This window comes from Sarcophilus harrisii, chromosome 4 (assembly GCF_902635505.1).
Source record: "Sarcophilus harrisii chromosome 4, mSarHar1.11, whole genome shotgun sequence".
Lineage (NCBI taxonomy): Eukaryota > Metazoa > Chordata > Mammalia > Dasyuromorphia > Dasyuridae > Sarcophilus > Sarcophilus harrisii.
The window spans coordinates 237,313,909-237,336,189 of NC_045429.1; the positions used below are offsets into that span (position 1 = coordinate 237,313,909).

Consider the following 22,281-nt stretch of genomic DNA (forward strand, 5'->3'; position numbering starts at 1 on the left):
AAACTATTTCTAGTCATATGAAAAGATGCTCCAAGTCATTATTAATCAGAGAAATGCAAATTAAGACAACTCTAAGATACCACTACACACCTGTCAGATTGGCTAAGATGGCAGGAAAAAATAATGATGATTGTTGGAGGGGATGCGGGAAAACTGGGTCATTGATGCATTGTTGGTGGAGTTGTGAACGAATCCAACCATTCTGGAGAGTAGTTTGGAACTATGCTCAAAAAGTTATCAAACTGTGCATACCCTTTGATCCAGCAGTGTTACTACTGGGCTTTTATCCCAAAGAGATTATAAAGAAGGGAAAGGGACCTGTATGTACACAAATGTTTGTGGCAGCCCTTTTTGTAGTGGCTAGAAACTGGAAACTGAATGGATGTCCATCAGTTGGAGAATGGCTGAATAAATTGTGGTATATGAAAATTATGGAATATTACTGTTCTGTAAGAAATGACCAACAGGATGATTTCAGAAAGGCCTGGAGAGACTTACACGAACTGATGCTGAGTGAAATGAGCAGGACCAGGAGATCATTATATACTTCAACAACAATACTATATGATGACCAGTTCTGATGGACCTGGCCATCCTCAGCAACGAGATCAACCAAATCATTTCTAATGGAGCAGTAATGAACTGAACTAGCTATACCCAGAAAAAGAACTCTGGGAGATGACTAAAAACCATTACATTGAATTCCCAATCCCTATATTTATGCACACCTGCATTTTTGATTTCCTTCACAAGCTAATTGTACAATATTTCAGAGTCTGATTCTTTTTGTACAGCAAAATAACGTTTTGGTCATGTATACTTATTGTGTATCTAATTTATATTTTAATGTATTTAACATCTACTGGTCATCCTGCCATCTAGGGGAGGGGGTGGGGGGTAAGAGGTGAAAAATTGGAACAAGAGGTTTGGCAATTGTTAACGCTGTAAAGTCATCCATGCATATATCCTGTAAATAAAAGGCTATTAAATAAATAAAATAAAATAAAAAGAAGGGAAAGGGACCTGTATGTGCAAGAATGTTTGTGGCTGGTCTCTTTGTAGTGGCCAGAAACTGGAAACTGAGTGAATGCCCATCAATTGGAGAGTGGTTGAGTAAATTGTGGTATATGAATGTTATGGAATATTATTGTTCGGTAAGAAATGACCAATAGGATGATTACAGAAAGGCCTGGAGAAACTTATATGAACTGATGCTGAGTGAAATGAGCAGGACCAGGAGATCATTATATACTTCAACAACAATACTATATGATGATCAATTCTGATGGACATGGCCATCTCCAGCAATGAGATGAACCAAATCAGTTCCAATAGAATAGTAATGAATTGAACCAGCTACACCCAGCAAAAGAACTCTGGGAGATGACTATGAACTATTACATAGAATTCCCAATCCCTATATTTTTGTCCGCCTGTATTTTTGATTTCCTTCACAGGCTAATAGTATACTATTTCAAAGTCTGATTCTTTTTGTACAGCAAAATAACTGTTAGGACATGTATACTTATATTGTATTTAATTTATACTTTAACATATTTAACATGTATTGGTCAACCAGCCATCTGGGGGAGGGAATGGGAAGAAAGAGCGGGGAAATTGGAACAAGAGGTTTGGCAATTGTCACTGCTGTAAAATTACCCATGCATATAACTTGCAAATAAAAAGCTTTAATAAAAAAAAAAAAAAAGAAAAAATATTGGAGTAGTTTGTCATTCTCTCCTCCAGCTAATTTTACAGAAAAGTGAGTTACATAGGGGTAAATGACTTGCCAAGGTTACACAACTAAAAAGTGTTTGAGATTGAATTTGAACTCAGATTTGGCTGACTTTATCTGATGCTTTATGTACTATACTACCTCACCGTTCTTTTATATCACATTACCTCCATTGAAGATAACAGAAAAACAAAATAAGGTTGGAAAGCTTCATTTACACTCTGAGAAATTCAAAGTTTCTCATGGCTTCTTCTCTTCAAAAAATGGAAAAGATATTGTAAATATGCCTAAGAAACAATTCTTTACCAAAGAATTACTTTTAATTCAGCATGTGTTTATTACATACCAGGCATATACTAGAGACATGACATACATACAGAGAGACAAAGAGAGAAGCAGGAAGAGTAAGGAAGAAAGAGAAGAAAAGGGAAAAGGTATCGAAATCAACAAGGAAAAAGGGAGGATACAGTGATGGAGAGCTATATAACAAATTTTAGGAATAAAATTTATATGTGGGAATGGGGAATCCTCACAAATGAAAGTATAGTTTTAGTAAGATTAATTTGATTGTAATATGCAGGATTAACTGGAGACAATGGAAGCTATTACAATATTCTAGATGTAGGATATTCAGGACTTATGGTATAATTGTAGATGAGAAAATGAAAAAAGTAAGAAAAGGAGAAAAAGGAAAGGAACTTCAGGGGTCAAAACAATAAAACTTGTAAAGTGATTCTCTATAAGGATTGTAAGAGAGAGAGGTTTAAAATATCCCTAAGATTTTTCAAATTATTAAATAGTATTGGCAAGAATAGAATAAAGGAAGCAAGAGAAGGGGAAAATAAGATAATTTTTAGACTTATTGTTTTTGAAGTAATAGGCCATCCATGTCAAAATATTCATCAGGTATTTTGAAATACAGAATCAGAATTTAGGAACTGAGTCAGCGCTAGAGGTAAAGATTTGGCAGTAATCTTTATGGCAGTGTTAATTCTAAGTATATTAAAGAATTAGGTCTTCCAATGCATGTCCATGAATAAAGAGGAGAATTTGGGGGATATGAACATTTAAAGCGAAAAGAAGAGGAGGAGAAGAAGACACTGAAAAAAGAAGACCTGTTTGAGAATTTGGACAATTAAGATTCAAAGAACACACTGAGTGAAGAGTACCAAATACTTAAAGGGATAAAAAAAAAATCAAATGAACATGAGAAAATGTCACAAAATCAAAACACTGACAAAAACCATAGGATTTAAAAAATATTTAAACATGATCAAATTATAATTTTTAATATTAAGGTAAGGAAAGGAAGAATGATTAAACTGGGTTTTGTATGCACCTACTTGCTTTTTAAACATAAATATAGGACCTACACAAAGGTTTGGTAACATTTTATTCTAAAATACAAAAAAGAGGCCACATCAGTTGGATAATAATAAAAAGAAAATACTAAGTCAGATGATGGTCAATTAAGACACTTTGTGTAATGCCTTAGAGAGTACACAAAAGAGTAGAATTCATAGGATAGGATTTATTGTTGAAACAGGTTCCTTTATTTAATAGAGATAGAAACCAAGGTCCAGATATACCAAATAATTTATTCACTATCAAATAGGCAGTAAATTGGGAAATCAGAATTTATTCTAGAATTCTTACTATTGCCACATTTCTTAAAATCTGATATGTAAATTTTCCTTTTCTTCATTCCAAAACCTGAGTACTAGTCAATGGATTCATCAGCTCAAGTGCACATATACATAAATATGTACACACACACACACACACACACACAAATACACATATAGTATGTGTCTATGTTTATATGTATGTGTGCTATATATATTTTTACAGAGATGATTTTGATGTTGGATATAATGAAAAGAATAACTGATTTCATTATAATCTTATGAGTTTGTAATTCTGATTTTAATTTTTTAACAAATTGTCCAAAAAGGAAAGAATATAAGGAGGAAGAAAGGAAGAAAGAAAGCAAGGAAGGAATGAAAGAAGGAAGAGAGGGAGGAAGACAAGAAAAAGGAGGAAAGGAAAGAAGGAAAAAGATGTCTTCCTTTTTAGATTAATAACCACATACTATTGACATTGCTAAATTTCTGAAGTACATAATTCTGTGTTAAAAGAATTAACAATTTATTGCTTCAGATACTTACGTTTGAACCTATCATTTGAGAAGAACTATAATATAAAACTCGGGTTGTTCTTAGAGTGTATGCTGGGTAGGAAAAAAAAAACATTTTTATTCCAGAAGTTATCTGGTATAAGTAAAATTATGAAAATAAGGTTTTTACTTCTGTTGAAAAAACCAGAAACTGATGTAATAAGTATAGCAAAAGAATTTAGTAATGTCAAACAGTCCTATATTCCACTTACCTTTCCCATTATTTAATATTGACTCCATCTTAGCTAGCCAATCTGTCCACTTATTTTTTAGAGGCAGCAACTTTTTTTGTACATAAAAGCACACTACCTTTTTTCTTGTTTTTGCTTCATTCTATCAGAAGCTTGTTTTACCTCGAGGACACACAAACATGAAGCTTTTAAGATTTAGAAATAAAGCTGAAACAATTCTATTCTGAAGCATCATGCTTTTATTGAATCTACTGACCCATTTTGCTCAGATTAAAAATATGTACTACATTTCTTTTTGCTAGAAATAAGAAAGCAGAATTGAGAATTCATATTCAAAGATTATTTTGTCACAATACCTTCAAACTCCTATGGAGGATTAACAATTCATAACAATTCATGTAGATACATCTACATGCTTATATGTAGTACATATGTGTAAATAGTAAATTATAATAACTTTCAGAGAGATTTTTATCATATAAATGTATATATATATATCAATATACATATATATAAACACACATACATTGTTTTTGTTCTTATTCTTATTTGTCAGAAAACTGATTCTTATTTGTCAGAAAAAGGCCCATTCTCCAAAGGATATATGGTTTTCCTGAGAGTCCTGTTGCTTTTTTCATGAGTCATTTTAGAACTATATTTCTTTGCATTTCCTTGCACATTTGTAAACAAGTCTTTTTTATTATTATTATTAGTGATTCAGAGAAGAGAGTGTGAATGTACTTAAAACAAAAAGAGAGATCCTTTATAAATATACAATAAAACAACAAATCCAGAAATAAATTTTCAGAAATGGAGAATCCTTTTAGTATCTTAGGACCCAAGATGGTCCCATAACAACCCATGGGACATAGATAATATCTTACATGTATATTAAATGATAGAGTTTTAAATCGAATTTAATTCACTCACCTGTTTGACTAAGTTGGGATGTGCTTCTACTTCTCCGAGATACTATGGCCACCACTTTGGCACTAAGACTTGATCTCCTTTTCTTTCCACCTGTTCCAACTGTGCCAACAGCTGTATCCGACTGACTTCCATCATTATGTTCCAGTTTGTACATCTCTCCACTCACACTTGTGCTCTTTGTGATGGTTCTCCCTGAAGTTCCCATCCGTCTGCCTTGCATTTTAGGGGTAAATGAACTATATTTACAAAGTAAAGACATATATGCACATATAAATTAAGTGAACGTACCAAAAGAGTCTCAGCCCAACTTTTTTTTATTTTCTAACAATTTAATCAGTTTTATAGAGAAACAATTTTAAGTCAACATGCAGTTATAAAACACCTATTCTTTTCCTCTGCTTACCTTCCTTGTACCTGTAAATATTTTAGATGAAATAAATTTATCTACAAATATTTATTTTATTCAATTTAAAGGTATATTACTTTTCTCACCATCATCTTTAGAAAACATCTAAATTTTTTCCAATTACAAAAAAAAAACTATTAAAATGGACAAGCATAACAAAGGAATGGCACATTAATACATTATGACTATACTAATTTCATAGTCAAAATCTTTAGATAAGTAAAAAGAAAAATTTACCAAAAAAAAAAAAAAAACCTCTTAAAATGATAATAATGAACCTTCACTGATTATACTAGAATTAAAGATTTAGTAATTCAAGGAAGAAATGGATTTCTTTCCTTAAACTTATACCTTCTTTCTTACTTTCAGAAAATTATTCCTTTCACGAAATTACACATTCATCTTTTTTTTTTTTCTTAATGGAACTGTGATCATTAAGTTGAATGCACCCTCTCATTCTCCCTCACAGTTCTATAGACCTAGTCTCCAGAGTAGAGTTGCATTTGCTCCAAGAAAACCAAAGTAATGATTTTGATGATGGTAATTTCAGACACCAGGCCAGGTCAAAGGGTCAGTTCAATTACTGTGGGCTCACATAGTATTCTTGATAAAATTTAAGTAGTAATCAGGACAACAGAGGTGATACAGATCTCATCATCTTCCCACAAGATCTTATTTTTGCATGTGCCAGATCTGCATATTTTGACAGCTTTTTCTTCCATGTAGCACAGAAATCATACATGTTTGATTTGCTAACATCAATTAAAATGTTATTTTTATATATCATGATATTGCTTGATGATTGTGGGCAACAATTCATTATGTGATAATATTTCTATTGCATTTTATTGGTTGAGTTCTCTATAACACTAAGTTTTGTTTATAGAGATTGTCTGTCGGTCTATGGAAGACAGTAAAATTCTATCCACTAGGTTATATCATGTTATATATTTAGTAGATGCTAAAATGTTTACAGCCTGTAGTGATGTATTATACTGTTTTTATGACTTTCTTGCATAAAGTACATTGTTGATTAGGTCAAGGTTCCTCGAGGTTAACATTTCATAATTTCTCATGGCAATGACTAACCTTGAGTTGTGATTTCCAAAAACAAAATTAAATCAGTAAGGGCTCATGAAATAGAGGATTAGGAATATGAACCCAAAGACTACCTTGAATGTAGGCCACATTTTCTAGGGAACACATTATGTGAATGTGAATTATGATAATAATTATCATCATTATTCTTTCATTGAGATTCAAATAGAAATCATGCAAGAAGAAGTTATTGTTTTTCTATTATTCTGGTATGTTTAAGATTCTCCAGGCTATTGTGATAGATTCCAAAATTTTGGAGCCACCAATGAAATATATAATTCCCACCATTTCATTGGGCTCCTTAATGATATTTTTCTGTTCTTAATGTCAACAAAGTACTCCTGAACCATTATTACAAAGCTTTGTTTTAAGCCAATCTGTATTATTCAGTCATTTGTTCAATATTTCTTCTTAAAATATATTGTTGGTTGAGTGCATGTGAATACTACCTGTGGAGTGCCATTTGATTCTATAACAAATGTTAAGTATTATTGCAAATAGACATTTTTGTCTTGTGGCAGAAAAATACCAAAACCAAAATCAACAGTCTTCATCCATTGATTCCATTTTGCTTGTAGATTTAAGTTCAAAGCTCTCAATCCCTATTTTTAACTTGGCATATAGTAAGACTTCTATATTTCTTAAGTCCAGATATTATTTTTTCTGTCATTAAAGAAAGTTTTTATGAGATGAAGTTCTTTTAAATGGAAACGAAGTTTGCTATGATTATGTACATCAAATGATTAAAGTGAAACACTTGGAACTCCCTTCCCCCAATTGTCAGCATTATTTTCCTCATCAAGTTCTAATGCATTTACTTATACATTTAAATGTCTTGTCCTAATAGAAGGTGGGCTCTTTGGGGTTAACAACTGTTTTTATTTTTGCACTCCTACCACATAGCATAGTGCCTTATGTGTGCTGAAAGTGCTTTTGTAAAGTTGGACATTAGCTAAGTGAGTTTTGTAAAATAACTTTTTGAGTAACTACTTATAATAACTTTAGATGAAAAATATTTAAAAAAACCTTGACAACTCATGTGGGCATTACTTTGGTAAGTCAATATACTGTCAAACATTCAGATAGACAGTAAATATTCAGTGTACCATATGGATAATTTAAAATACCTCAATGATTAGGAAAAATCATGGCAGATATTCAGGTGACAAAGTTATTATTGTGTATATGTATGTGTATGCATAGTTATGTGAGATTGTATAAACAGGGAATGTAAGTGAAATTTTCTTTTAATACATAACTAAAACAAATTTGGTTTTCACGAGAGACTAGAGTATGTGTGTGTGTGCTAGTGCATGTGTGTGTTTTAATATGAAATCTTATTTTCCACAATATCCAATCACTAAAGTGGTCTGACATATCTTGAATATGAAAAAAAAAATGTACTTCCAGAGTATTTTTAAATAAGAACATTAATCAATTAATCAGATTTTTTTTGAGGGGAGGCTATCTAGAGTTCCCATTAGTTGAGTATAAATTGGTATGTTTGATTATATTTGGTAGTCTTCCTACAGATCATATATTTATAGAATTTAGAGTTTGGAATTGTCTTAAAAATTTTCTAGTCTAAGATCTAGGTATAGTGAAGACACAAAGTTCCATAAAGGAGTTTGGAACAATGGAATATATAAATAGATATGGTAGAGTTAGCATTTGTCAACAGAAATGCCAAGGCATGGAAGACAGAGCCAAGATGTTAGATAGAAGCCAGAAGTATCCTGAATACCCCTCCACCCCCTCTCATTTTCCTCACAAACAACATTAAATCAAGCAATCTAGAGCAACAAAACTCATAAAAAGACAGGATAAAGCAATCTTATAGCTTAAAAAAATTTAGAAGGACTTCAGGGAAGGTCAATCTCACTCAGGTGAAATGGGAGTGCAACTCAGAGGAGACAATGTCTGGGCTAGCCAGTGGGAGGCTCTTAGCCATAGTGCAGATCAGCAACTGAGATTTCCATCCTGGCTCAGCAGACTAGTGGTATAGCAGGCCAACTATGAAGCCTCCAGTCCCCAAAGTCCCAAATAACAGGTGCAAGTAGACCAAACATTATAGGTGAGGCCACAAATGGAAAACCAGGGACCAGGTCTATGGTCTTCAGCACAATAAACTTGCCACAATGTCCGTTATGATCCAGAGCTTAACTTTAAAAAATGAGAAAAAAAAGCAGCAGCAACAACAACAACAAAAGAAAAAAAAAAACCAAACCATTATCATAGAAAACTACTATGAGGACAGGGAAGATTTAAAAAAAAATCAGAAGAGGACAGCAATATCTAAATTCAAAGCTTCAGAGGGGAATGTGAATTGGTCTAAAGCCTAAAAAGGTCCTCTTAGAAGGACTCAAAAAGGATTTTAAAAATCAAGTAAGAGAAATACAATAAAAATTGGGGAAAAGGGAGCAGATGCTGAATTATGAAAAAATAAGAGTAAACAGTTTGGAAAATAAAGCATTAAAATTAAAGAAAACAACTCCTTCAAAATTCAATTGGCTGATGGGGGTAGAGGATTCTGGGAAAATGATGGAATATATTCGTAAATTTCAAACTCTCCAGATTTCCCCCACAAATAGAAGAAATTTGAGCCTCAGAATGAACATAGAGAAAAATCAAGAAGACAGGAGTTGGAACAGGAGTTGTTTAGGTACAACCCAAGAAAATCTGAAAAAAAAAGACACTAGATTTAGGATTAATCTGTTTGAAATGCAAACAACTTCTGGCTAGCTCCTTAGAAACATCAAATATGGACTACTTGGGCTAACTAGTTGTGGCTGGAGCTTTGGCAGGAAACACAGAGACTCTTAACTTCCTGGTCTGTTTGTCAAGTCAGGGTTTGAGTTCAGGAAGACCAAGTGAACCTGAAATAATGGGGAAGAGCAGGGATAGGTATGCTGCTGAGAGATGGCCCTGGGTAAAAAGGAACAAGCACCCAGTGAGTGCAAAAGCAATGGGGGAAGAGACATTCCTGGCTGTGGGCACCTCCAGGAGGGTTGAGCTCTTGGTTTGGGGTTCCTGGTCAGAAGGGAGAGCTGAAGTGAAGCCTGAGGCACCACTTCCTACTCCATGATTAGGAGTGCTTATACTAATATCTCTTATTTTTAAAAATTTACATATGTATACATAAATATATTTTTTCTTAAGTGTAGCTTGTTTAGGAGTGGTGGTAGGAATGAAAAGGGAGAAAAAGAATTAAGAAAGGTGTGCAGCAAAAAGAACAATTTACAAGAAAGTAAAGAAAAAACACATGAATAGAATTTCATGAATACAATTTCTTCTACTAATATATTTACTTTCTTGATCTGATAATTTGTTGCTAAATATTTTGAATTCTCCCTGATATTCTCCTGGGCACATGGCAATGTTCTCTTTTGTTTTGTAATCCTTGTCTGATTTTCTTTTTTTTTTCTTGATCTATTTTTGTCAAATAAAATAATTTTTAAAAGACCCACTGAAAAATCACAATAGCTTACAAATTCATGACTGAGACTATTAAGAGGGAAAGAAAAAGTTGCTAGACAATGCTGTCTTAGAGAGGACCTATCCATTTTCTGAGAGTTCATAGGCATCTTTAGATATAGTCCCTTTCCAATGTTTAACAAAATATTTCTCTCTGAAATCCTTTCTGCCTCTCCAAGTTAGGCACAGCTTATAAGGAATCTATAATAGTAAAAAAAATGAATTTAAGTCTATTTGCAAATTCATTCTGAAGCTTTCCCCACTTTCCTTCCAAAAATCTTTCTAAAAATCCCGATGTGCAGATCTATAATGATATATGGTCACTAATTTCCTTGTGAAAAATTACTTGTCTCTTTTTCGGATGAAGAAATAGAAACTATTTCTAGCCATATGAAAAGATGCTCCAAATCATTATTAATCAGAGAAATACAAATTAAGACAACTCTGAGACACCACTACACATCTCTCAGACTGGCTAGGGTGACAGGAAAAGATATTGCTGAATGTTGGAGGAGATGTGGGAAAACTGGGACACTAATACATTGTTGGTGGAATTGTGAATGCATCCAACTATTCTGGAGAGCAATTTGGAACTATGCTCAAAAAGTTATCAAACTGGGCATACCCTTTGATCCAGCAGCGTTACTACTGGGCTTATATCCCAAAGAGATCTTAAAGAAGGGAAAGGGACCTGTATGTGTAAGAATGTTTGTGGCAGCCTTCTTTGTAGTGGCCAGAAGCTAGAAATTGAATGGATGCCCATTAATTGGAGAATGGCTGAATAAGTTGTGGTATACGAATGTTATGAAATATTATTGTTCTGTAAGAAATGACCAGCAGGATGATTTCAGAAAGTCCTGGAGGGACTTAGATGAACTTATGCTGAGTGAAATGAGTAGGACCAGGAGATCATTATATACTTCAACAATAATACTATATGATGATCAATTCTGATGGACGTGGCTTTCTTCAACAATGAGATGAACCAAATCAGTTCCATTTGTTCAATAATGAGGAGAACCAGCTACACCCAGCAAAAGGACTATGGAAAATGAGTGTGAACCACAACATAGCATTTCCACTCCCTCTGTTTTTGTCCGCTTGCATTTTTGATTTCCTTCTCAGGTTATTTTTACCTTATTTTGGTCTGATTTTTCTTGTACAGAAAAATAGCTATATGGATATGTATATACACAATGTATTTAACATACACTTTAACATATTTAACATGTATTGATCTACCTGCCATTCAGGGGAGGGGGTGGAGGGAAGGAGGGGAAAAGTTGGAACAGAAGGTTTTGCAAGGGTCAGTGTTGAAAAATTATTCATGCATATATCTTGTAAATAAAAAGCTATAAAAATAAAAAATACATAAATAAATGAAAGAAAAAAAAGAAAAATTACTTATCTCTCTTGGGAGGGAAGGAGAGACTTCATTCACAGCAGCATTACTTTTAATCATCATCAAAAGAGACTTTGAAACAACTTGAAATCTTTTACTCATTTGTGCACTAATGTAGCATTTCACAGGATTTCTATAATAACTATCATTGGGTCTTCTCATAACAGCTCTCTAATAGCCATAAATATTCCTCAGGAGAACCACATAGAATCTGAAGGGCCTATAATAGTAATCATAAATTAATAATAAAATGTAGGAAGGACAAGCTATCATGAAAATGGCAAATGAATATGATGATGTATGTACTATACATGAGGTAATTACTGGAGTTCCAACAGTTTTTTGTTGCACAGGCAGGATTTTACAAAAAAAAGCTGTGTGTACTGTAAAACCAGTGGTATGGAAAGAGTTGGGTCAGCACAAAAAGTAGAATTTACCAAATGAGAAAAAATATCCCTTGAAGAAAATAACTCCTTGCAAAGTAGAATTGTCCAAATGGAAAAGGAGGCACAAAAGCTAACAGAAGAAGATTAGAATTGAGCAAATGGAAGCTAATGACTCTATGAAATATCAAGAATCAAACAAAATCAAAAGAATGAAAAATAGAAGAAAATGTAACACATTTCATTAGAAAAACTACTCTGGAAAATAGATAACAGGATAGATAATTTAAGAAAATCAATCTACCTAAAAGCCATAATCAAAAGAAGAGCCTGGGCAGCAACTTTCAAGAAATTATCAAGAGGCAACTAGGTGGTGTAGTGATAGAGCACCAAGTTCAAATCTGGTCTCAAACACTTAACACTTCCTAACTGTGTGATCCTGGGCAAGTCACTTAACTTTTGCCTCAGCAAAAACAAAACAAAACAAAACAAAAAACAAAAAAATTATCAAGGAACGCTGCCCTGATATCCTAGAATCAAAGAGTTATTTCGTCATTCAAAGCTTCATCAAGAACCTCCTGAAAGAGATCCTCAAATGAAAACTCCAAGGAATATTGTAATCAAGTTCCAGAATTATCAGGTCAAGGAGAAAATACTTCAGGCAGCCAGAAAGAAACAATTAAAATATCAAGAAGGCACAATCAGAATTACACAGGACTTCCCTAGTAACTTCTACATTAAATGATAAGAGGGTGTAAAATATGATATACCATAATTCAAAGGAGTTTGAATTATAACCAAGAACCAATTACCTAGAAGAAAATAATATTTCAGGGAAAAGATGGACATTCAATGAAATAGGGAACTTTAAAGCTTTCCTGATGAAAGAATAGAACTGAACAGAAAATCCAGTCTTCAAATACAAGACTCCAGAGGAACATAAAAAGGTAAATAGGAAAGAAAACATCAATGACCAAAAAAATCTTATTCAATAAGATTAAACTGTTCACATCCCTACATGGGAACATGATACTAATAACTACTGAGAACTATTAGGACCATTAAAAGGAGTATACATAGACAGGATATGGGTTATAAGGTGATTGTGATATGACATTTATATGTACATCATAGGGTTGCACATTTATATGTCATATTATATGTATATGACAGGGTGATACGATGGAAGGAAATATATAATTATATTATAATTAATTATAATTATAATTACAATTATATTATAATTATTAATTAAATGTCACCCCTTCTCAGAACTAAACAAATCTAACAACAAAATAAGAAAGGAGTTGAATAGAATTTTAGAAAGTTATACACACTAGATCTCAAGAAAATTGAATGGAGATGGAAAAGAAAATACCTTTTTCTCAGCAGTATGTATCACCTACTCAAAAACTGACTATGTCCCAGGGTATAAAAACCTCATAATTAAATGTAAAGGGTGAAAAAACCAATGTATTGAATGAAGAGGAAAGGAGGAGGCAGAATGGGATAAATTATATCTCATGAAGAAGCACAAAAGACTTATTACAGAAGAGGGAAAGAAGGGAGGGGTTGAGCATCATTTGGATCTTACTGATTTGGTTCAAAGAGAGAATATACCTCTCAATTGGGTATAAAAATTTATATTACCTTTTAGGAAAGTAGGAGGGGAAAAGTAAAGAAAAGAGGGGGCTGACAGAAGGGAGATGGTGATCAAAAGCAAAACACTGATAGGAGAAAGAGTGAAAGGAAAGAGATGTATAAATGGGGGAGTGACAGAATGGAAGAAAATACACAGTTATTAATTATAACTGTGAATGTGAATGGAATAAACTATGCCATAAAACAGAAGTAGATAGGGTAGTTCAAAAACCAAAATTCTACAATATGTTGTTCATGAGAAACAGATTTGAAGCACACCCACAAAGTAAAGTTAAAAGGTGAGAGCAGAATATATTATGCTATAATTAAATTTTTTTAAAAAACATAAAAAAGAAACATAAAAAGGTAAATAGGAAAGAAAACAAAATAAAGCATTTAAGGAGTAGCAATTCTTATCTCTGACAAAGAAAAAACAAAAATAGATCTAATTAACAGAGTAAATGAAGAAAACTACATCTTACCAAGGGGTATCATAGACAGTTAAGTAACATCAATATTAAATATATATGTACCAAACGATATAGCATCCAAATTCTTAGAGGAAATGTTAAGTGAATTATAGGAAGAAACAGAAACCTAAACTATACTAGTGGGAGACCTCAACTTCTCTCTCTCATGAAATAATATTGTTTTATAAAAAATAATGAGTGGACAGATTTCAGAAAAACCTGGAAATATTTACATGAATTGATTTTTAATGAAGTGAGCAGAACCAAGAGAACATAGTACACAGTAATAGCAACACTGTGTGATGATCAACTGTGATAGACTTAATTCTTCCTAATAATACAATGGTCAAAGACAATTCCCTAAATTTCATGATAGAAAATACTATCACATTCAGAGAAAGGACTAGGGAGTCAAAATGAAGTTTAAAATCATCCTATTTTCATTTTGTAATTTTTCTCTTCTTGTGATTTTTCCATTTTATTTTTTATTTTTTTCACAATATAATGAATGCAGAAATATGTTTAACATACATGTATAACCTATATCATGTTGCTTGTTGTCTTGGGAAGAAGGGAGGGAAGGAAGGGAAGTAGAAAAATTTTGAACTCAAAGTTTTATTTAAAAAAATGTCAAAAAATATCTTTACATGTAACTGGAAAAAATAAATTCTATTAAGCGAAGGAAAGAAAAAAGAAATGCCAAGACATGTGTGAGGGTTAGTCTCAAAGGGGAGGTATATTCTAACTTCTCTTTGCAATAATCTGTGGCTCTGCCATTTAAAACTTTGTTAACTACTTTGTATAATTAATTACAATTCCCAACTTGTACTATTTCTTCTGAATGAGAAGTCCCATATTTTTATTGAATTCCTTGAGAAGAGGACTATATTTTTATTTTCCTTTTGTACCTCAATGGAACACCTAACACAATATATTGCAAATTATTGTTCTACGTTTTATGATTTCATTGGGGGTTTTCTTGGCCAAGATATTGAACTGACTTGTCATTTCTTTCTCCTGCTCATTTTACAGATGAAGTAACTGAGGGAAACAAGATTAAATGGCTTACTCAGAGTTATGTAGCTAATAAATGTTTAAAATCTGATTTGAACTCAAGAAGAGTCTTCTTGGTTCCATGTCTGCCATTTTACCTTCTGTTCCAGTTAGCTACCATTATTGTAAATAATGGTGATTAATCTGAAAGCTTATATTAAGTATCTACTGTGTATCAAGCTTTATAAGTACTTGGGACATAATTATATTACCTGTGGAGTAGTGCCACTTTAATTTCCAAAAATCTGTCTGATTAATGTATTAAAGTATTATTTTGCCCTAATATTTTGGAATTTGAATTATTAGATATATGTTTGCGGCATGTCTTTCATCATTTAAAATGTATATATTATATTCCTTCTGGGGAAAAAAAACAGTTTCTTGTAGATGAAAGGAGCCTAATCTTTTTTTTTTTTTCCAAATCCAACCAATCCAATCCAATTCACCATCTGATTATTTAGGTGAACTAGGATAAAGTTAGTAAAAAGCATAGGAAGGAATTAATATGATCATAGAGCAAAAATATGAGACCAACTAAATATGTAGTTAATGGTGACAATAATAATAGTAAGTAGCATTTATATAACACTTTGAAGTTTATAAAGTACTTTGCAAACATCTCATTTGATGAAACAATCCTATGAGTTAGGTGTTTTTATTATTCACATTTTACTGATGAGGAAACTGAAAGAGAAGGAACTAAATTGACTCTCCCAAGTATCAGAGGAAATATTTAAACTCATTTAAAAAAAAAATAACTCCATGTTAAGCAATCTACTCCTCATACCACCTCGCTGCCTCCAATGAAGAGAGTGGATAGGGAAAGATCTTTGGTTAAATAAAGTTCATAAACTCTTTCCATATCTTTAAATAAACAATGAAAACTATTTATTACTCACTTAAATATCTGGCCTCTTGATTCAGGAAGATGGGTTTAGAAATTGGCATTGGTTATGTATTGGCTTTGTAAGCCAGTCATAGTCTCTGGGCAAGTCACAGTCTCTGTGTTGAAGTCAATGTTCTAAGACTGGTTAAGTGGAAGATAAGATACTAGTATTAGGCAGTTTCAATAATAGAAGTTCCCTAGACCATTGAAATAATAGCTCTAATCCTTCTCCTTCCCCTACTATATTTCAGGGATTATGTTAGGTGTTGGTAGCATAAAGGAGAAAATGAAACTATTTTTTCCCTCTAGGAGCTTATATTCTACCAGAAGAAACTACAATGAGTACATATATATCTACAATAATAAGTACAATGTAATTGAACTTGAGGAACTTGTAACTGAAAGGATGAGAAAAAGCCTTGTATAATACAAGGCTTTTGTACGATTGCTTGAGCTAAGTGTCATAGGAAACTAGAGATTCTAAAAGCTAAAAATTAGAGATTCTAAAAGCTAGAAGTGAAGAAGAAATATATGGGAAGTAGCTTGTACAAAGTCATCAAAATGAGAGATCAAGTAATTGTAGTACTTTGGAGGCGATATGATGTATTGACCATCATTCCTGACCTCAAAATTCTTTCTTACTCTTTGAGGATAGTCAAATTGAGCATATGTGAAATACATGCCAAATAATCAGATTCTTAATAAATTTGTGTCAATATTACATAAAAGAACAGTTAAAATAGCATTAAAAAGCAGTTAAATGAAAGATATTAGTGTGGGTTGGAAAAAAATTTCACAGAGAAGGAAGGAAACAAAGGTCTTTATGGGTAGGTATAATTAAAATTATTTAAAGTGAGGAAAGTGTGGTATTCTATTTTAGGAAAATAGCATGAGAAAAAGATTGGAGGTAGAAATGAGTGTGATACATATGAGATACAGAAAACCTACTAGATTAAATGGAGTAAAAAGTTTAAATTGGATTTACATATGGGGCAGACACAGATTACAAATAAACACAGGTAAAGATATTTGAATTAGAAATGGTAAAAAAAAAAATAACAACTGTAGGTTATGGAAAGAAGAAAGGTTAATTTAACAGTGGAATGAATTAGAAAATAATGTATTGGAATTAGGAAGACCATTGCAAAAGTTTAGGATAATGAGATAATACAATAGAGAACAAAGGTATAATTCAAGAGAAATTCTGAGAGAAAAATAATGAAAAAATTGAATGACTATATATATGGCATGAAAGTTAAGGAAAAATAAAAGATCTTAGCTAATGTGATTGAATGAACATTGGCACTTACAAAAATATTGTAGTTGGGAAAGGAAAAAGAAAGTTTGAATGGAAAAATGAGTTATTTTAGAAATAGTGATGATTGTGGTGTGATTATAGGTTAGATATATACATAGAATAAGAATGAAAAATTCCAGGATGTGACAGTGGTCAGCTATTTGGTACAATGGATAAAGCATTAGATATGGAGTGAGGAAGACATGAATTCAAATTTAAACTTAGATATTTACTAGTTATTTGACTTTGCACAACTTGGGTGTGACATTTAACATTTATCTCCCTCAGTTTCTTCATATGTAAATTGAAAATAATAATAGCATTTACTTGTCAGGGCTATTGTGAAGACAAAATGTGATAATATTTATAAAGGACTTTATAAATCTTGAGAAGTGCTACACAAATTATCATCATTTTCATCATCATCATCATTTTCATCCTCAACATCCTGATTTCTATTATCCATGGGAGTAGGAAAAGAAAATAAGATGGGAAAGAAATTCAGACTTGCCAGAAGGAAGATGGTGTGTGTGTGTGTGTGTGTGTGTGTGTGTGTGTATGAGTTGCTTGTGTTGTGTGTTTATACACACATGGTTATGTTTGTTTAGAAGTTCTAGTTCAACTATGGAAGAACACAAATATGTGCTTTCAATTAAATATCTTAAATAAAAATAAACAATTAAAATAAATAGAATAAAATATCAAATTTTCTGATATTCCTATTAAGAGAGAAAATAACACTATCAACCTCAGAATACCTGAATCCAAATTTTGGTTTTGCTATTTAATAGTGGAATAATAACCTTTGGTGAGTCATTTAACTCTTATTGAAACTCAGTTTCTTCATCTAAGTAAGAACATTGGACTAAGTGATCTATAAAGTCATTACAGTTCTCAAAATATGATGGGCCTTTTATCCTAGGATTCATACTATCATCTAACTAATTTATTACATAATTTCAAATCTCTAAATGTTTCAAAAATTAGGCATTAGTCTCTTCCAAATTCAACAAAAAGGTTTGCTAAGAAAATTCAAATCTTTTTGATCTTTAAAGAAATATAACCTTTACATATACAAAAATCAATATTATGCTATGTAACATTAGTTCTCACATAATCCTAACAAACATTCATAATACATTATGAATGTATTGAATGAATTCATTTTGTACTCAAAACAACCCTGTGAAATAAGTGCTATTATCATCTCATCTGAGGCATAAAGAGCTAAAGTTACTTGTCTAAGATCACCCAGATGCCACAATCTGATCTTCTTGACTTCACATCCTATAAGTTATGTAGGGTGCCATTTAATTACCCGAAGTATAAATAATATATTCTCAACTTTAGTTTTCCATCTTCTCCACAATGGTTGCTAAAAGCCTTCTCAAATCAATTTCGTGTCATTTGGATTGCATGGTCTTTTAAGGTCATATTTCAATTTAAATGTAAGCTTTTAGATTCTTTATCAGTAACTAACAGTTACAGAGTTTCTTGTATCTTTTTCTTGATAAACTTGATATAATGATAAAACTTTTAATGTGACATGAAAAATGTCAGAACTATATGAGAAGACCTATGTACTGGTGTAATGTTGATGAAACAGATACACAATTGCTACAACAATGTAAATAGAAAGAACAACATTTGGGTTTTCTGAACTGTTTTTCCCTTTTTTCATTCTTTGCCATAAAGGATGGCTCTCTGGGAGAGGCAGGGAGATAGAAACATTGGAAAATTTAGGTATTTTAAAAGTATGTATTAATAAAAGCTCATTTTAAAAGATTTCTGAACCATAGGATTTTGCAGTCATTCTGGGTATTTAAAGAAGAAAAAAGGATATTCTAGAAATGAGTTAAAGTAGAAAAGCTGTTCTGGAGTTACTGATGCCAAGAATCCTGCTGCTACTTCCTTATCCAAGCCATTTTGCTTCATGAAGATGAATTTGAATTAAAAAGTCTTTTTTTTTTTTTTTTTTTTTTTTTTTTTGCAGTGAAAGTAGAGACATTCACTTGTATTTGATATTTACCAATCTAATCTTAATGTAAAGTGTTACAGGACAAAGTAAAAATTTTTTTTTTCCTTAAAAGAAAGAAGATATTCATTTCACCATGTTTTCAAAAAACAAGAAAAAATAATGTGCATTAAACTTGAAAGTAATTCAACTCATATTTTTCACTATAGACATTATGTAAACAACTACAAAATGTCGTGCAATATTTTATCTGAAAGTTTTTTTTTCTATAAATGATTAACAATCTGTTTGAATCAAATATAACAATCTTTCTTAGGCTTGAAAAAAATTAAATAATAATATAGTGGGAAAATATATGATATGACAACTTGAGATTTTATCAGAAGTTATTGCAATCACAAAAATGGAATTAGAGAGATGTTGACCATCTTTTCAAAGACATTTTAATTATAGAGGAAAAAAATTATATGACATTTAAAATCAAATACTTAATGCCCTATTTTTAGTGTATCAGGCAGGTTGAATATTTATTTCTCTTTTGTGGGATTGGAAAGTGGTTGGCCAAGATATCACTTTATTTTTTATTATATCATTGATTATTAATTTAATAATTTAATTAAATAGAATTTTTGATTATTTGAATTTTATTTATTATTAGTTTTAAGTTAATAATAGTGGTTAGTAATTTTGTCAATACAAGACATATTATCATAAGGTTCAGAGGTAGAAGGGACCTTAGAGATGATCTTAATCTACCTTGCTCATTTTATAGAAAAATAAAATGAAGTCAAATATGATAAAGTCAGGTGCCTAAAATTATATAAGTATGAAGTATGAACCCAGCTAAGCTGACTTAATATAAAGCAGATTCTCCAACTCTAAATTCACTATTTTTTATATACATTAGGTTGTATAGTATGTGTCAGTTTTTATGCCAAATCATTTGTAAACTGTGAAAATATCATGAATAACTAGAGTTGTTCTATACTATTTCTAGAGTATATATAGATTTTTTGGATGTTTTAGCTTTATCTGCACTGGATGGAGAATAAGGATAATTTTTCTCTAGCCACTCAGAATAGCTTATTTTAAAACTCTACTTAGGTTATCCTTGATCTATCTTGGTAGTGAATATAAATGTATCTCACTTATTAGCTCGCCCCAGGCTAAGTTTCCTAACTCACATAACCATCTATTCCAATCCTCTTACCATTTGTCCTGCTATGCTGGGCATGGTCTCTTTCCCATTCTGTTTAAGCTCAATGAGCAAAAATCAAATGAGCACTATTAACTGTTTTGTTGACTTTCCAGATCTCCATTTTCTGGTTGCTACCCCAATTCTTCTCCTAAAACATAAGCTTCTTGAGAATAGGAACTGTCTCTTTCACATTTGATTCCTCTGTTCCTGGAACATAATATATGCTAAAGAAATATTTTCTTTTTTATCTATTTAATTCACTGCTATGACAAAAGAATCCATATCTTTCTCAAAATTATGAGCAGACTTTGATAGAATTTCATTTTTGTCTATTTTTTAATTTAATTTTTATTTTTTTAAATTTATGGAATAAAATAAGCATTTTCATAACACAGTATAATAAAAAGATGGTTGCATATAAAATACAAATTTATTATATACAACTTACTATTCCTTTTTAAATTATAATAAGGTTGTCATGTAAATCCTCCCAATTCCTTGGGATGACTACCATTAGACATAAATAGGTATATACATACTTACTTCTATACATATTATACATACTGTTTCTGGGATGCAGATAGAGTTTTCTTTCATATGTCCTTTGAAATTATTAGTTTTTAAAAGCAATGACAAATATTTCATTGGAATATTTTATTATTAACAGGGCTTAATGCATAATAAATAGAATGCTATCCTTGAAGTCAGGAAGAAATGGGTTCAAGTTTGATCTTAGACACATATTTATTGCCTATATGACTTTGGGCAAGTTACTTGATTTCTTTCAATTTGGGCAGCTCTCTTAAAAATATATTATAAGAAAGGTGCTGATCTGAATCAATACAGAGTTACCTGTAAGAAGAGAACAGTCTCTCTTTATACATACACATTCACCAAAAAAAGACATACCATTTATACACCCCAACCTACACACCCATACACTCACATCTTTTATCCTCTGGCAAAATAATAAGTTTCTGTTATTTTTATTGTTTGAAACAAAATGCTTAAAGCCTCTCTACATTTCTACATGTATCTTGTGTTTGTATCTAAAAAAGAATCTAGAACACAGGGTTCATACATAAAAACTTCTAAATGAAGATTGAAAAAAAAATTTTTTTTAATGTATGATGAGAACATTTCCAAACAATCTAAGGATTTCTTCTAAAAGATTTTCAATGATTTACTATAGGCTATGGAATGAAATATAAGTATTTATTTAGTATTTAAAGCTCTTCACAATCCAATTTTATTTTACCTTTCTACTTTTACTTCATAATACTCTTTTTATTTTCTGTTCTGGCCTATGTACTATACATGTTGTTTTATCACTCAACTGTATGTGTTTCATGGGTCCATGCCATGTTTAGGATGTATTCATTGGGCATGAATATCATGTAGAATCTCACTTTAAAAATATAACAGTTCAGGTGCCACCTTCCGTACAAGTCCTTTCTTCATACCCATAGTACTTAGCAGTAATACATTTGCATATGTTAGTACTTAGCAAAAGAATCTAAGGTGCCTGATGGCAGGAATAATACATTTTCTATTTTTAACAATTAACACAGTCTTTTGTAAATAGTTGATCCTTAATCCATTTTTGTTGAATTAAACTTAATTTTTCAAATATAATCCAAAAAAATGCTAAATGCAGCATTTAATTTTAATTTAGTAAAATAGCTAAACATCTTTTGAATTTAAAATTATACTTTGAAAGGCTCAATATATCCTATGTAACTTCTTTGATATCGTTTCTGTTAAAGTCAACATAAGTATAATAATTTATTATTTGAATTTTATAAACGACCAATATAGACCCTAACACTCTGATAACTGATTTTCTAATGTTTTTCACACCATAAGTTTTTCTAATTCATTATATTCTTTCTTGTTAGCAATAAAAACTTTTAAACAATCTATTGCTTATGAGATTAGAAACTATGCATGTACCTTTGGAACAGCA

At 31.5% G+C, this 22,281-nt stretch overlaps 1 protein-coding gene across 29 annotated transcripts in view; it reads right to left on the minus strand.

Annotated features, from left to right (window-relative positions):
• RIMS1 (regulating synaptic membrane exocytosis 1) overlaps positions 1-22,281 on the minus strand; it is a 695,397-nt gene that overhangs the window by 89,788 nt on the left and 583,328 nt on the right. For 23 of the 29 annotated variants that reach the window (XM_031964638.1, XM_031964635.1, XM_031964631.1 and 20 more), the window contains one exon: positions 5,033-5,268. The exons of the other annotated variants lie outside the window; for them this stretch is intronic. In XM_031964638.1, the coding sequence (XP_031820498.1) occupies positions 5,033-5,268 (236 nt within the window). The remainder of the gene's footprint in view (positions 1-5,032; positions 5,269-22,281) is intronic. 29 annotated transcript variants of the gene reach the window in all.